The sequence below is a fragment of the Amphiura filiformis genome, chromosome 3 (assembly GCF_039555335.1).
Source record: "Amphiura filiformis chromosome 3, Afil_fr2py, whole genome shotgun sequence".
Lineage (NCBI taxonomy): Eukaryota > Metazoa > Echinodermata > Ophiuroidea > Amphilepidida > Amphiuridae > Amphiura > Amphiura filiformis.
The window spans coordinates 15,884,133-15,901,710 of NC_092630.1; the positions used below are offsets into that span (position 1 = coordinate 15,884,133).

The window sequence follows — 17,578 nt, forward strand, 5'->3', positions numbered from 1 at the left end:
AAGAATTCCCACACTTTTCGATGGTGCAGACTTCTCTCATTTTATTCAGCGTCCTCAAATCTATAAAGAAACACCTTCAAGAGTTCTTGTACTCAACCCGAGAAGGGAACTTCCATTCTGTACCCTACTAAAGCGCAATTTATGAGTAAAATATGGCAAATTTTCAATCACGGCGGCCATCTTGGATTTTAGGGACTAAACGGTCTTTAAAAAAATGGAAACATGTTTTATTTCAATCTTTGCCTTCCAATGCAATGAAATCAATTGAGAAATTGCTTTTAACAAAGAAAGCGCACGACTTCTCCTTTGTTCAACATAGTGCTGGGCCTAAAGATTGATAAATTCACTTCGTTACGTGTTTAGAAGGGAATTGTTATCTCTTCGTAAGTGTGAGATCGATCAGTTAGTGTTATGCAAATGGGGTAGTGATGCGAGAAGTTTTTGTGTTGGGGTAATTTGGGTGTATCAGTCATTCGCGGTCACCACGCCACACGATTCATTTTTTTCCCGGGGCGGGGTCCTATAATATATATATTTGCATGTTTATCATGCAGTTCATAATTTGTAATAATTAGATTAGGAGATATATTTCGCTCGTTATTGTCAAAAATATTGAATTTTCTAAATTAGTGATTGACCTTGGAGCATTCCAAAAAAATTTTGTCGTTCTGTTACCGCTTGGTCGCCATCGGGGGCCGGATAGGAATTCCAGAGTATTTTCCCTGATTTGTTCAGGTTTTCTCTCTGTTTTCGCCTATCCCAAGGTCGTTTGAGTTTTGCCATTGGTTTCATTGCATGTATTATGATGCCATTATCATTCGCAACTTTTGATGATTGCATATCTGAATATTTCATTCCACCAATTTCGGCTATTGTTCTTTTCAGTCATTTTTCTCGTTCCTATACTTCTAAGTGTATACATTTGTCAAAAGGACACTCTTGGATCACGAAGTCAGCCATTTATTGATTTCCAATGTTTATGTGATAAAGTTATTATTTATTTGTGTAGTTAATGGTAGATTAAGGTCATTATCTTCATGATAAACTCGTGGTTAATATAACCTGTTTCGTGTTTTATGTCCTTGGACAGTTCCACTTCAGTGTCAGTTGATATGCGTTGAATCGCATTTATTCGATCACGAAATGATCAAAAACCATGACGGTTTTCGTTTGAATATGAATCAGCAGTGGAAAGTGGAAAGTATTTAATATTTTGAATATCAAAAACTCACGATTTGTTTAATTCATTCATTAATGTTTTAATATGCGCACTTGCAGCAATTATGTCAGGCAAAAGGATTTGTTAATTAGTGAGTACATTATTTAACAGTTTATGCGCCAGAATTTCAACAATGTCAATGATAATGCATAATGTCAACGTTAATAATAAGAATAAGTTAATTATAATAATAATTGTATTGTATATTAGATATTATATGATGTAGAGCGCGAGATAGCTTGCGTGTGTGGCCGCACCTATATACCATGATTAAAACATGTGTAACTTTAATGAACAAAACAAGGATTATTTAGACTGGCGTGTTTTATTGGTTTTCGGGTGGGTATGTATGCATTCGGGGCTAAGATGAGATGTTGCTTCCCTGCAAGTCAGTTTACCATCAGCAAATGTAAGTATCCACTGTTACTTGCACTTTTCGACCTGTAAGATTTTTTTGTTCAGTAGGCCTAATATTTAGATTACGTAGTTGATTTTAAGATAAATGGAGTATTTTGTGATTCTGACATTGCTATGGTTCAGTAGATACCTGTATCACTGTGACGAAAAAAAAGCTCAATTCCTAACTTAAAATTGATTCCAATTTTGCGTGAGCGAGTTATGCATGATTGATAATGTGTAAGTTACAGTGTGTTATAATTTATTTTTGGTAAACGAATGCATCTGCAAGAAATATTATGCCGGTGGACGTTCCCGGTGGTATAAAAATCTCAACTTTTTTGAAAAAAAAAGTGCAGAAGGGATCACAATATGCCCCTTTAAGATTTGTTTAAGACCAAGTTTAGATTTGACCACAACCCACATTCACGATTTGAATGTAGATTTGACAAAATGCCCCTTTAAGATTTGTTAAAGACCCAAGTTTAGATTTAACAAAAAAAAAACCTTTAAGATTAGTTAAAGATCACGTTTAGATTTGACACAGTGCTCCTTTAAGATTTGTTAAAGATCAAGTTTAGATTTGACACAGTGCTCCTTTAAGATTTGTTAAAGTCCACCTTTAGATTTGGCACAGTGCTCCTTTAAGATTTGTTAAAGTCCACGTTTAGATTTGACACAGCGCTTCTTTTAGATTTGTTAAAGATCAAGTTTAGATTTGACAAAATGCCCTTTAAGATTTGTTAAAGATCACGTTTAGATTTGACACAGTGCTCCTTTAAGATTTGTTAAAGACCACGTTTAGATTTGACACAGTGCTCCTTTAAGATTTGTTAAAGATCAAGTTTAGATTTGACACAGTGCTCCTTTAAGATTTGTTAAAGTCCACCTTTAGATTTGACACAGTGCTCCTTTAAGATTTGTTAAAGTCCACGTTTAGATTTGACACACCGCTTCTTTTAGATTTGTTAAAGATCAAGTTTAGATTTGACAAAATGCCCTTTAAGATTTGTTAAAGATCACGTTTAGATTTGACACAGTGCTCCTTTAAGATTTGTTAAAGACAACGTTTAGATTTGACACAGTGCTCCTTTAAGATACTCTAGTAATTGTTAAAGACCAAGTTTAGATTTGACATTCCCCTTTAAGATTTGTTAAAGTCCACGTTTAGATTTGACAAAATGCCCTTTAAGATTTGTTAAAGACCAAGTTTATATTTGACACAGTGCCCCTTTAAGATTTGTTAAAGATCACGTTTATATTTGATACAGTGCTCCTTTAAGATTTGTTAAAGATCACGTTTAGAATTGATACAGTGCTCCTTTAAGCTTTGTTAAAGACTAAGTTTAGATTTGACAAAATGTCCCTTTTAGATTTGTTAAAGATCACGACACAGTGCCCTTTTAGATTTGTTAAAGACCATGTTTAGATTTGACAAAATGCCCTTTTAGATTTGTTAAAGATCACGTTTAGATTCGACACAGTGCCCCTTTAAGATTTGTTAAAGACCGAGTTTAGATTTGACACAGTGCCCCTTTAAGATTTGTTAAAGATCACGTTAAGATTGGACACAGTGCCCCTTTAAGATTTGTTAAAGATCACGTTAAGATTTGACACAGTGATCCTTTAAGAAAGACGAAGTTTAGATTTGACCACTGTACGGCAAACCCACATTTACGATTTTAATGTAGATATATTTTGTGCGTACATCCGGAGCTGGGAAAGTTTGCTGTGTACGTGTGTGTTGAATGGAAAACACTTCGTTGGCGGCGGGTGTGGGTTTTGAAAATTTGTAGGGCCTATGTTAGTGTCGTACCCAAGGGGAATGGATATAAGGGGGGGGGGGGGGAGCCGGGGGGAGCTGTCACCTGTGGGATATCTTGACCCCTCATATAAAAAAGCTCAATAAAAAAGCGTAAAAAACCTGATTTTTTGGATCGCTACGCTCGCAAATTCTGAAATTTTGGGACTGTTTGTATATTTTTCCAAATTTGCCCCCCGCGACCCTAATAACACTGCCCCCCCCCCTCCTGCGTATGGGCCTGGGGTCAGTGTTATTAGGGTCGCGGGGGCAAATCAGATAGTTTCGTCCCGATTTTGTTTGTTTTGTAATGGAAGGAAAGAAAACCTTGGCGATGGGCATCACGCTGTATTAAAGGTGCCACATTATATGGGTCGGGGCTTCATTTGAGAAAGATTGTCCAAGTCTTCTTCGTATTCTTGTTATCATTGGGAAAATGTTACTGCGTACCCAAATTTGGGATTTTTCACTATTTTGGTGCATGATCAAGATGAATTTTGGTGTGGAACGAACGACGAGGCACTCTATTATAGGTCTTCATTGGGCAAGTTTTGGGTGCTTCTTTCCTTCTCTTTCTAGCCCCTCTTCCTCCCTTTTTTGGGAGAAAACTGCTCGGACGAGAGGGAGAACCACCTCCAAACCTCCACCCCGGGCTGATCCCCACCGCTGGCTACGCCTCTGATGCTGCGCCGCGCTGTGATAGTCAATTAGGCCTAACAAATGGCTTGATTTGCGTAACAAATAAATAAAAAAAGTCAGGGTCGGGACCATTTTTAAGGTAGGTCAGGTTACGCCAATCAAACCATTTTAAGGCCTTATCGTAAGCGACAAAACCTGAAAACGACGGAGGGGGACATTTAAAAAAATTCTTGTCTGTTTTAGCATTTTGCACGAATGAGTATACATATTTATTTACTTTTCAATTTAATATATTTGTGTGCAATAATATGATTATATTTTCAATCTTACAAATAAAATTGTTTTGTCTCCCTTTCCCCCTTCAGCTACTTCATCAGGGACAGTCCGTATAGATGGACCGTTGCGAGGGCGGCATCAACCCCTTGCCATCCTGGAAGAGGCCTACGAGGCCTACGACTATGACAATGGCCGTATTGCTTCCTACATGATTAGGCGATTCCTCAATGGTTACCCCGAACAACATCTCCGAATAGTAGAAGATCTTGAAAAGGTCAGTTTTAGTCTTACAGTTGCTGCCTGCCCGCACTCATGTTTGTAAAAGTTAAATATTCCCTTTAAATAAGGGTGGTCTTAACCCGGTCGTAATCCAACCCTGGAATTATGGAAACTTTTGGGCCTCATAACTGCTAAATTGTTGAATATAAAGTATATTTTTCGGTCTGTGATGTGCCCTGAGTAATTTAATTTGATGATTTATCTTTTTTTTACAAAGTTACATGAGTGATGACATTTTCGGGGATTCCCCTCTCAAATTGAGCAAAACAAATTGAATCATTTCTAATTTTGGATCATATGGGAATACCCCTAGAGATTGTAAAGTAAAGATGATGTCACGGGATTCCCCTCAGGAAGTGATGTCAGGGGATTCCCCTCAGGAAGTGATGAAATGTGAAAGGTTGATGTTATAATTAAGGCTTGGGAATTTCCAAGATCACATTTGGCTATTAATATTTGGGATTTCCCAGTGCTTGATGTATAAGAAAATGTAAACACAATTATTCACAGTTTATAGTGTTGATCTGGGCTAGCTAGCTAATATGCTTACAGTTCAATTCCTTCAAAGAAAGGAAATTGCAAACCAGAATTATTTTATGTAGTCAATGCACTACTGTCTGCCAGTGTTGTCGGAGAAGATCTAGAATACGTCAAAGAACGTACTTCTTCCAAGAAAGGAATATATTCTTCTGTCGACTTGCTGAAGTCTGGGTTTTTGATTCAACGCAACTGTCAATATAAGTGGGGACAACTGCATCGCAGTCCTGCTTCCTGAAGATATTGTGTGAAAGGTGGAAGTAGCACCATAGCAGCGCAAGGAGTTAAGTTGGGAGAAAGCAGCGCAAGGAGATAACGGTTTGGAGAAAGCAACGCCATTTTTGTGTGAGGATTTCTTACGCAAGGATATTAAGTTACGCAAGTGTACACTGGATTTTGCTGATTTTCGCAGGACAAGTGAATAAGGATATATTACATCAGTCGTCCAGAACATTACAAGAACTCTAGGATCACCAACAAGAAGACAGCTGGTTAAGTACTGATATAGTAAAACTGTCATTGTGTGATTTTATTGTATATGCGATATTGTTATTATATATATGTACCAATCATACTCTGTTTTCAATTAAAGACTTAGATTTTGTTAGCTTAATCAAACAGTGTATTTGTGTTGTGCATTCGTGTGAATTTGGGTAAAAGGTGATTTTGGCCTTGAGTCAAGTACGACTCGTAACAGGTCATCATATCAAAAACATTTTTGGGCCCAAGTTTTTTAAAATTAATTTTCAAAAACTTTTTTTATTAAATTGAGCATTTTTTTTTACCATTTTTGGTACAAATTTCACAAAGCTGGTCAAGATTTAAAAATAAAAATAAAAAACGGTTCCTAGATATTTTTATCTATCTTTTAAAAATTAACAATTTTTTTTGTTACGTTGACTGGAAAAATTGGGGGGAAAACCCCGTTGTTTTGTGATTTTCTAAAAAAATGAGCATTTTGGCCCAAATTTGACCGCACAGATGGATTCATCAAGTCATTTCCATATAAACTTTTATGTACTTTAGACCAACAATCTAGAAGTTATGAGACCCCAACGTTTCCATAATTCCAGGGTTAAGACCACCCTTAAGTGGCCCCTGAGCCACTACTTGGGTTTTGCTTGGCTTCGGCCGAATGTTATTAAAAAAATAATAACAATAACAATAACAAAATCTGTAGGCTATTATTTGCAGGTCCTTATATAATGGTCATGAAAACGTTTTTAAAATATTCTCTATATTAAGGGGGTACTACACCCCTGTGCTAAATGTGTGACTATTTTTCCATTTTTCTCAAAAAATAATAACACACTGGTAACAAAAGTTACATATATTATTGGGGCAAGGAATCCAAGTAGGCCTACTACACTGAAATTTCAGTGACTCAAAACAAGCGGTTCAATATACATGTATTATGATAGAAAATGAGGTACATCCTAGCGGTACCTTATTTCGTATCCGTATATAACAAACCGCTTGTCTTGGGTCACTGAAATTCCAGTGTAGTATTTGGATTCCTTGCCCCTTAGTTTTTGAGAAAAATGCAAAAATAGACAAAAATTTATCAAGGGGTGTAGTACCCCCTTAAATAATCACATTTCCAAAATGTTGTCAAATGTTATTGCAAGATACTTTGTGACAAATATTTTTGGAAAAATATTTTTAACACTTAAATCCGAGTAATATTATATTAGATGCTTTTGCGACTAACATCGCTAACGGAAGTAACATAACTTCCAGCCAGTCATCAGCTGTTGAATTATCACAACAACAGCATGTTTCGAAAATTACTGTGGGCCACAGTTGTTGTTAAGGGATCTGGAATGAGCGTTCTGAGCGTTTCGACAGTATTTTTTGTGGGACATGAGAGCACATCAGACATATCGAATTGCATTCTGAATACGAAGAATGTCTTTCTGATATCAAATAATTTTCATTTTTGAAATTGGCGATATAATACAAATTTTATGACAAATTATTGAAATTTGATATTTTTTACATTTTTGATATATAACAGTCCTCGAAGTAAATTTTATCAATCTAATGATATATCAGTCTTAAAGTGTATGTAGCTGGGAGGAAATTTTGACCTTTCATATTGAAGATATGGATTTTTTTCCCAAAAAGGCCTAATTTTTTTTGGTGTTTTGGGAAAACAAATCCATATCTTCAATACAAAAGTTCAAAATTTTCATTTGATCATCGACTTTTCATCCCACCTACATACACTTTAAGTACATATTGTCAGATTTATAAAGTTTACTTCGAGTAGGCCTACTGTTAAATATTTAAAATATCAATTTTAATCATTTACCATAAAATGTGTATTACATTGCGAATTTCAAAAATCAAAATTATTTGATATCAGAAGGACATTCTTCGTATTCAGAATGCAATCGATATGTCTGATGTGCTCTAATGTCCCACAATAAATACTGTCCAAACGTTCATACCCCACCCCTTAACAGAGGTTAAAAGCCTGCCTTTGAATTTTTTCTGTTTACAAATCACTCCGAAACAGGAAATTGTATGGATCATCTACCCCTATGAGCAGAAATGTGTGAAGGGGAAAGCTGCCGACTATCCATTCCATCCTGATCGCTGTGTATCAGGTGAGAGAACGGGGGGGGGGGTCGGGGTCGGGGGAACGAGCATATTTTGTTTAGGTTTAACTGACACTTCTTGAGCGAAAATTTTCAAATTCAGCTAGACTATTTAATCCCACAAATGTTTTGTATTTTCACCCTATGTGCTGTTTAATAATCTTTGTCTCGAAACCTTTTTGCGCCAAAGTTAAAGACCTTTAAGGCCCTGTATCCATAGGCTGTTCCCTTGTGGCGTGTGCCCTTGTTCCGTGTTTACTTGTTCCCATGTGACCTGCCACACAGACAACCTATGGATACGGCCACTAAGCAAAACAAAGGTTCCTTGTCTGTGTGGCAGGTCACATGGGAACAAGTGAACACGGAACAAGGGCACACGTCACAAGGGAACAGCCTATGGATACAGGGCCTAAGGGGCACGTCGTGATCCACAGCCTCATCCCCAAGCTAACTAAAGTCTAATTAATCGAGATTTTATACGATCAAAAACCTAGGGCTACATCATGCTTGTGTGCATACATACATCTTGCAAATTCCGTCGATTGTCAAAGTTATCGTCCAGCTTGTATTTTTGGCTGTCGGTCCGCCATAGGCCTACAGCACTGTAATCATAATACAATTAGGTACTATGTAACGCGCATGCGCGCGCATTCAATGTCCGAATCCAATGAAATTTTGGAGCTCCCTTCATGGATATCTAATATTGAACCCTTTTTATGCAAAATTTTAACTAGAGAGAGGATGCTAAAATCACAAAATGCCCCTTAATCATGTTAATTTAATTATCCACTGTTATTCTTACTGACAATCTCTGCTCTCATTTGACACAGAATACGCGGAATATTTGGGAGCTTCTTATGTCGATGACAAAGCCGTCTATACGGATACATGGGGAGTGTTTATTCCTGGCAGCGAGGAGTATCCTTATAATGCGTATTATTCGATTACTTATGGGAATGACTCGTGTATTCCACATGGCACGTTGTTTGCCGGAGTATCCGAAGGATGGGATGTGAAGCGTAAGTTTGTATGGAAAAAAGTTTGGTAAAGATAATGGTCTGATCAACAACATAGCAAGACGAAAGTCAACATTAATGGTCTCTCTATTCAGTTTACACCAGGCACAACAGTGGCGTACCGTGGCCGCCCCAACCCCGTAGGGCTGAAGAAAATTCAATTTTGCTGCCCCTTCCTCAACAGCCCGAAAAGGTTGACCCAATTTTTTTCGGTAGTTTGAAAAAGTGAAGAGCAAAAAAAACAAAAAAAACAAAAAAAAAAAAGGATTATAGGCGCTAGCGCCCTAAAAGTACCGTTTTTCAAAATTTTTTATACTTTTTCAAATTTTGTCCGCCCTTTTTTCTTTACTAATTCTTTTTGCCGCCCCTTCTTCTTCCGCCGCCCCTTGTTAATTGGACTTTGCTCTCTCATTTGACACCCTGTTCGTTAAAATCGAGCGAGAATTGACCACGATATGCGCCTGTAACCCAAAAATCAAAAGTTGCAATTTTACGATTCAATTATTATGCCTGTTAATGTTACATTGTGTGCTTTATTGATTGGCACGTGGTGCTTGTGTGCGTTCATTGAAAATGGTTGATATTGCAACTTTTGATTTTGGAGTTTGGCGGTTTGGAGGCGCATATCTTGATCAATTCTTGTTTAATTTTCACGAACAGGGTGTTAAATGAGAACGCAAAGTCCAATTAACAAAATGGATCTGTAATTTATTTGCTCAAACTCCATAATGGCACCGCCTGGATTAATTTAGCTTTCATCAGAAGCACTCTATATGCTTGTAGACGAGGTTTTACGGTATTTCACCACTTTCGCTTTTAAAGTCGCACAAAGGGGCTGGATTCGATTTGATTTCAATGTTAAAAAGCTGCCAATGATTTCGTTTTGGCTTATTTTTTGAACAGAGCATCTTGTGAGTAATTCGGGATATTACAACTATGAAGAAGGTATCGATGAACCCGACGCATACTTTGGTTTGCCAGATTACTGCGAAGAGGTATGAAAGATTAATTCATTATTGGTCATTCAGTTTAAGGGTAGACGAGGTGTTGATGGTCGAAGCAACTAAAAAAAAAAAAATTCATTTTCAAGATCAATATATTATTGACAAATAACACCTTGATGTTTTGCAAAAGTTAATTCTACAAATACTATAATTTGCAAACTTATACTTAATTTATTGTTGTTATTGAGTTATGTAAGTTTTACAAAAGTGTTGTTGTTTCAACCCTCTTTACAACATACCTCAAGAACCACAAGACCTACAAAATTATATCTGTGATATTTGAATTCTTCTACACGCTCGCTATGAAATGAGCAATGTAGTTTTTGCCAAAGCTCACTACCATTCTCAAGATGCTGTGAACTACCAAATCGCAACAGTTTGAAATAGTTAATAACCTTACCGGGTCTTAATTGATTGATTGATTGATTGATTCTTCATTGATCTGATTTATTTATTCCTAATACTCTATCTTACAGAAACCACGCAAGAATGGCGGCGGCGCGGGACGGCCAGGACGGCCCGATCGACCAAGCAAAGGACGGAGAACTTGATTAGGCCAGGAACACTAATTTTCATGAAAGGTGTGAGCGGGGGATTTATTGTAAAGAAATATATAGTAAGCCGGGGGAGGGGCATTTATATATATCCCTTCAGTCATGTTTTATATTATATTTATAAAATTATATACCAATTTTACGTTGATTCTTTATAAGCCTATATAAATGAATATTCTGAAAAAAACCCACCAGAATTGTTAAAAACCAGGGAAGGTACGTATAGCAGGGCCTAGAGTTTATATGATGCGGGCGGTGGAGGTCAACCAACAGCCTTATGTTGACCAGAAGGTCAAAGTTCATTAATACTCGTCCGTTTAGAAGGCCCTAGTGTAGAATAAAAATCAATTAAAAACAAAAGAATGGCCAAAACATAGGCGTAGATCCCGGGGATTTATCCCCCCAATATTTTGCCAGGGGGATGGTCCATACAATCATCCCCCAAATGTTGACGCCTGATAATGGGTTTCTGACCAAATTAACCCCATTTTTTTTGTTGCCCATTTTAGCCGCAAACGTTTAAATTTTCGCGGGCTTCGCGCGTATTTATTCTACTTTTACACCATATTTCATCAGTTTAGCTTCAAAATAGTAAAAAACAAAACAAACTTATTCTGTCGCCAAAAGGTGCTGAATTGACTATACTTGAAGAATTTTTTTCCAACTCCATCCCCCCAATGTCAAAAAGAAATCTACGCCACTGGGCCAAAATATGAGTTTATCTTTTACCCTTGTGTCCAACCAATCTGACAGAAAAATTCCGGAGGCATCTACCCCCCCCCGCCCCTTAAGACTAGGATTGAAATTTGCACGTATTGTCCGCCCATTGCGCTCATTTTATAGCGCAATAGTTTGTATAACCTGGTCAAAACGAGGCAACCGGAAAAGTTTTGTTCGTCTTCCCCCCTCCCCAAATGCCCCCTTCAGGAAAGCTGGTTACGCCCCTGAACTATACACTCTTTTACTGTTAGACGTGATTGTTTTTGTTAATGTTAGACGCCTATATATAAAAATATGCATAAGTACGATGAGGGTTACCGAAAGTGTTAAATTTGTAACATGTGAACACGTCAAAGCGTTAATAAAGTGTTAAATATTACAAAAATAACAGAATTATGATAAGGATAATGAACTGAGTGCAATGCATTCGTCAAGATAATCGCACGCGCCGTGGAGTTATTGCATTTAGCTCGAGAGCCGATAGGCTCGAGAGCTAAATGCAATAACTCCATGGCAAGTGCAATTATCTTGACGAATGCATTTGCACGAGTACATTATCCGTCATACACTTTGAGTGTATTAAAACAATAGGCAATATTAATCGCTGCATTCATTATATTAGTTTTAATATTAGGGAAAATATCTTACATTTTAAAAACACCGTCAGGTCATTGACCTGGTAGGTAGCATTTACTTGGTAAAGAAAATCAATCCCTGTATAAGTTAGCTATCAATGGTATCGATTGCGCCATACGTCATACTTTATTCACGCATGGTTTGTAACCAATTGACTTTATGTTGTGATCATTTAAGGGGGTACTACACCCCTGTCAAATTTTGTGCCTATTTTTTTTTTTTCTCAAAAATTATAGCGCATTGGTGACAAGTAAGATGTGTATATTATAGGGCAAGGACTGCAACTACTGCACTGGAAATTTTATTTCAGCACAAACAACAGTTGTGGAGTTACAGTCAAAAACGAGGAAAACCAATATTTGTTCAATAAATCAATAACTACTTGCCTTGAGTTGCTGAATTTTCAGTGCAGTAGTTGTAGTCATTGCCCCAATAATATACATATCTTACTTACCACCAATGCGCTATAATTTTTGAGAAAAATGCAAAAATAGGCAAAAAATTGGCCAGGGGTGTAGTACCCCCTTAATATCGTGGTTTCGAACACAGAGAGCACTGAACCAGTTCACCTGGAAACGATCGATTTAGATGTCCAACTAGTACTACGGTGAATTGAGATGAGAGAGAAACATATCAATATCAACTGGACTTTATAGCTCAATAATTTGAAATTTAAAATCTACTTAGGCCTATATTAAAACACACGACATTGGGATTTTACCATTTGTTCAGTATTATAAAACATGATCATGATATTATGCGCAAGTGTGTGTTTCCCGGGCCCGGCCGCGTTATTTTTTTCTGCAACCATAATGGGCCGCAATACGATAACACATAGTAGGCCAACATACATGTAAGTATGAGACCATATACAACACGAGTGTATTGCCATTATTATTTCCTCTTACTTAATAAAATAAAAAGAAATTTAGGCCTACTAGAATTAAAATTCTACAACGGTTTTCATGGGGTTCGAACCCACACTCTATGTATTCGAATTCTAATGCTATACACAACTGTGCTATCATGGGTCGTTGTGCCAGAAAGGTGTTTGTTTATGATACTTATTGATTATGGAATAAAGTGCATACACACAATATACTATTACTAGTATATTAGTGCTATAAATACGTATATCATCTCCTAATCCTAACCCTAACCCCAACCCTAACCCTAAACCCTAACCCTAAACCCTAACCCTAATCCTAAACCTAACCCTAACCCCTAACCTTAAACCCTAACCCTAACCATAAACCCTAATCCTAACCCTAACCCTCAGATCCTAACCCTAAGACCCTAACCCTAAGACCCTAACCCTAAGACCCTAACCCTAACAATAATGGAACTTCCCTCGGACTATGCGGTTAGTTGTATATTGCGGCCCATTATGGTTGCAGAAAGAAATTAAGCGGCCCGGCCATGTTATTTTAGATATAGGCCTACATGTATTTCATTTGTAAAATGCTGAATATTTTGCAATGGTGTCATCTTGTATAATTATGATCCACCTGTTTTTGGCCCTTTTTAATTAATAGAAGCTCAATTATTCTCATTTGATGTTTGATTTATTTGAGGTCATTAATCATAATTTATGACAATGATATTTGCAAAATAGAACACCGTTTGTAACTATACCATTTTAACACCACAGAATGTATATTCGTACTTTTTTGATGGTATATATATCGAACAGACAATTATATAGTTATGTCAAGGATTCTCGAGTACTAATATACTATAGGATAAGCCACTCGTTTGCGCAAATGAAGTCAGTCATTCAGCCTATGCGCGATAATGCATGTGATGGCATGGCTGTGTAGGAGTGTATTTTCTGTGGAAGAGTTGATGCATGTTTACGTCATCGTTTCAAAAAAAACTAAATGGCGAAAACGGCGAACATTTGGTCGAATCTTTCCATTACTATCATATCGTGAAAAACCAAATAGCTGAGGAGTTAGCTCAATATGGTAGGAAAATATTATAACCGAGGACCCCATGACGAGACTGGCTAAATAAGCTGTTTTATTGCCGGAAAGGGTCCGAATAATTGGCAGTCGATGGGCGCCATCTTGGAAAAATAGCTCGAAATAGACTTCCTCGACAGTCGTTCAAGATTGAGGAGATTTTAACCTGACGATTAACCAATCAAATTTTGCGCACTCAAATGCCCTAGCAACTGTCAATCAAATACAGGATAAGTCCTTTTGACCAAACGCGCATCATAGCCGTTCACAAGTACGTAAGTTTTAGGCTGCGCACTGGATTGCATAGCAACCGGCATAGTAACCGTCAATCAATGTCAATCAAACTGCCGTGAAGTGACTTCACTTTTTATACAGGGATTGAATACGAGTGTCACAGCCCTGGTTATGTGACCTCTGTGTCGAAAGCGCCACCTAACTCTACTATATAGTTATGTGAAAGTAGTATTTCTAGTATTTGAGCGTGCACGTATTATCTAGAATCTATTGTTTAGCGTGCGGGTTTTAGATAATGCATTGTTTAGCGTGCAGGTTTATATAATTTGGGCTATGAAGGGTAGTTCGCGAAAATAATGCACGGGAGAAGAATACATAATGATGAATAGAAACGGGCACTAGAAGTGTATATGTTAATAAAGGTGTTTTAACACCTTTTAACACTTAAAAGTGTTTAAAAAGGGTTGCTCAAATAGTGTTACTAAATGTGTTAAGTGTTATATGTTATATTATCATGATTATACTCAGTTTAATGTGTTAAATGTTACAGAACACATTTACAAGTACAAGCTGATTAAAAAAGAAGTAAACTATATATGTTTTATGGGCTGTAGCTACAGATCTATAAGGAACCAGCTGTAAATGAAAATGACATGGGAAAGGGCTTTGTATATTGCTCACAGCAAACCAGAGTTGTCCCATTTGAATAAAAACACTCATTTTAGTAACATCTATAGTTGATTTTCGTCCGTTCCCATTTCGACGAATGACGTCAACTTTGCTTTTAATTGATATTCAACAAATAATCCAACTTATACTTCTAAAACATAATAGGCATACCAATAACATTAAATGATTAAAATTGCATGTAAATTTTGGACCTCTCGTGCATGCCTCTCGAACTGTTAGGCTACATTTTTTGGTAGAGTGCTTTTCTGACTAGCGGGTTTTCTGGCTAGCGTTCTGTATCCGTTACTATTCATAATTCTGACTAGTGGGATGTTTTAATCATTTGAAAGAACTGAGTTAACCCTAGCCCCAACCCTAGCCCCAACCCTAGCCCTAACCCTAGCCCTAACCCTAACCCTAAGTCTAGCCCTAACCCTAACCCTATATAACCCTAACCCTGAGAACTGGGTTTTCTGAGTGGCGAGTTGTCTGAATAGTGGGTGTGATTCTCCAAAGGGCCCGTTAATCAGAAGGCCCGCTACTCAGAAAATATTTTCTGAGTAGCGGGCCGTCTGATTAACGGTTTTCTGATTAGCGGGTCTTCATGGTTAGCGGGTCATTTTAAATGAAAACAAGCCCGCTATTCAGAATGCTGAATAGCGGACCTTCTGGGTGACGGGGTTTCTGAATAGTGAACCTTCTGAAATCATAAGTTCAGGGTTGAAATATAACAATGGAAATATTAAAGCTTGGTTGGTCAAATTTTAATGTTATTGGTTAATAAGATTCTTTGGCAATAAGGATTCAGAAAAACCATAGGCTTAGATGCGAATCTCAGAGAGGTGTATTTGTGGAAGCCCTGAAATTTCTGATTTGTATTTTGTCCCTTAATAATTCCAGGTGTAGATTATATTATAATATATACCAGTTGGCTTGAAGTAGACCCATTCCATGTCAACTCCAGGGATGTGCACCGCAGCACCTCTTCAATTTTTGGCGCCCTCTACGGAGGCGCCAAAATATAGGCATGACTTTGTGATTCTTTGTGAAAAGCTTCTAATTTCACTCTTGCTAGATTGACTTCGCAATTGTTTTGCTAAAATTATGCCCAGCTCAGAAATAAAACTACAATTTGCTTGGATTTTATTTTATTATTGTTTTCTGATATGCACAGGATAAAATGGTGAGCGTATATTCTTTGTTTAAAATACAAAATTAGGATTTATAAAAACACCAACTAAATCCTGACCTTTGTATGGGTTCAACCAGTTTACCGTGTGCCTTAGAAACCCGATAGACGGTGACATTTGACCATACACTAGGATCCACAACATGCTCATCTATCATGGGAACAGTTCTTAAGCCCTAATACATTTGTAGGCCTACTTTCATCCTTTGAAAATTTGGGTACACAAACTCATACTCTGCAACTTGAGGTCAAATTTTGCACTATGATTATGTAATTGAGGTTATTGGACTATGCCATTGGGATGAGACTATTGTGGTCCATAGTGATTAGATCAATTAACGAGGACTCTACTGATGGCTTTTGTTTGCTAATTACCATAGAATCTATATAGCGGTTATTGCCAAAGTTGCAATATGGTGGCACAATTGGGCGGAAAACTGTATGCAAACAACACGGCATATTAATTATACATGTTCTACATTGTTGTATTTTAAAACACTGAAGACCAAAATTGACGTTATTGCCATGATTGGATCATGGAGGTATAGTAAGCCTACTACAACTCTGGCGGAAATTCGTTGCCACACCAGGGCCACACCAGCACGTTCTGGTGTTAAAAGCACGCAATCGAAGCTAAATATGGGATAGTTCCGTATTTGTATAATAGTTGCAAATGCACATTCAGATTACACTTGCCCTTCCCCCCCCCATTTTCCAATGTTGGGAGACTGTAATGTAGAAATGATGACGATTTTGTCCAAATCAACATTGCAATAGGGGAGCGGGGAAGGATGTTGGCCAATTAACACTCAGGTGTGGCAACATTTTTCGCCAAGGTTGTAGCTATACTACCTCCATGATTGGATTAAGTAAATAACTAAATCCTGTTATCTACCCAGCAATGTTTGCTTATCATAATAATTGTAACAAACTGTAGACAGAAAAGGCAAACAGAGAAATTTAGAGTTTTAAATTAGAGAGTTGACAGGAAGTTGTAAAAGTTAAATTGTTATGGATATGATTGGTGTAAGAACGAAAAAGTTGAATGTCACATCAAAGTCATCCGAGATGAATTAAGTAATGTCAATCACAAATTGTTACAGGTCATTTGAGGTGGACTAAGTTTATATTTGGATTGTCAGAACACCTTCCCCAATCAGACACATTTCTCTTGTTTGGCTTGACTTTGCAAAGAGCGTCAAATTTCGGTCTTGCTAGATCGCAACTGTTTTGCTTAAAAGTATGCCCAGCTTAGAAATAAAACCACAATTTGCTTGGATTTTATTTTATTATTGTTTTCTGATATGTTCGGGATAAAATGTTGTGCGTATATTCTTTGTTTAAAATACAAAATTAATGGACTTCTTTCTATGCTAATATTACATTATTGTTTTAAAGAAAAAAAAAAAGTATCCAAACAGTTGGGCGCCCATTCCTTTTTTAAAGCAATTTTTATTTTATTTTTCTGTGTGGTGGTAGATATTTTTGATTTCGCATGTATAATGACTTATGTACAACTCTATGGAGAATGCAAACCTAACTGATGTGTTGAAGCCATCGAGACCCCAAGCCAATATCTCTCAGAAATGTTGTCCAAGGACATATTTTCAACATACCTGAAGTTGATGGGGGATCAAAATGTCTGACATTGGTTTTCAGGGGGGTCAAAATGTACAAAAAATGTACAATTGGGGTTTTGCATGGGTAATATCTCAGCTGAAAGTATTCTAATGGGCTCAATATTGGGTAAGAGTATTGTCCTACCAAAGGGCTCTGACTGGCAAAAAAATGGACAATAAATTATTTTTACTTTTGGAGTTCTGACCCCCCCAAATTTGGTCC

At 37.2% G+C, this 17,578-nt stretch overlaps 1 protein-coding gene across 1 annotated transcript; it reads left to right on the top strand.

Annotated features, from left to right (window-relative positions):
* The first annotated feature begins 1,585 nt into the window (after nucleotides 1-1,585).
* On the top strand, nucleotides 1,586-10,321 carry LOC140147809 (development-specific protein LVN1.2-like). Its single transcript, XM_072169556.1, has 6 exons — nucleotides 1,586-1,628; nucleotides 4,421-4,605; nucleotides 7,669-7,759; nucleotides 8,581-8,769; nucleotides 9,670-9,761; nucleotides 10,247-10,321. The coding sequence occupies exons 1-6, from the start codon at nucleotides 1,586-1,588 to the stop codon at nucleotides 10,319-10,321; spliced, it is 675 nt and encodes a 224-aa protein (XP_072025657.1).
* The last annotated feature ends 7,257 nt before the right edge of the window (nucleotides 10,322-17,578 follow it).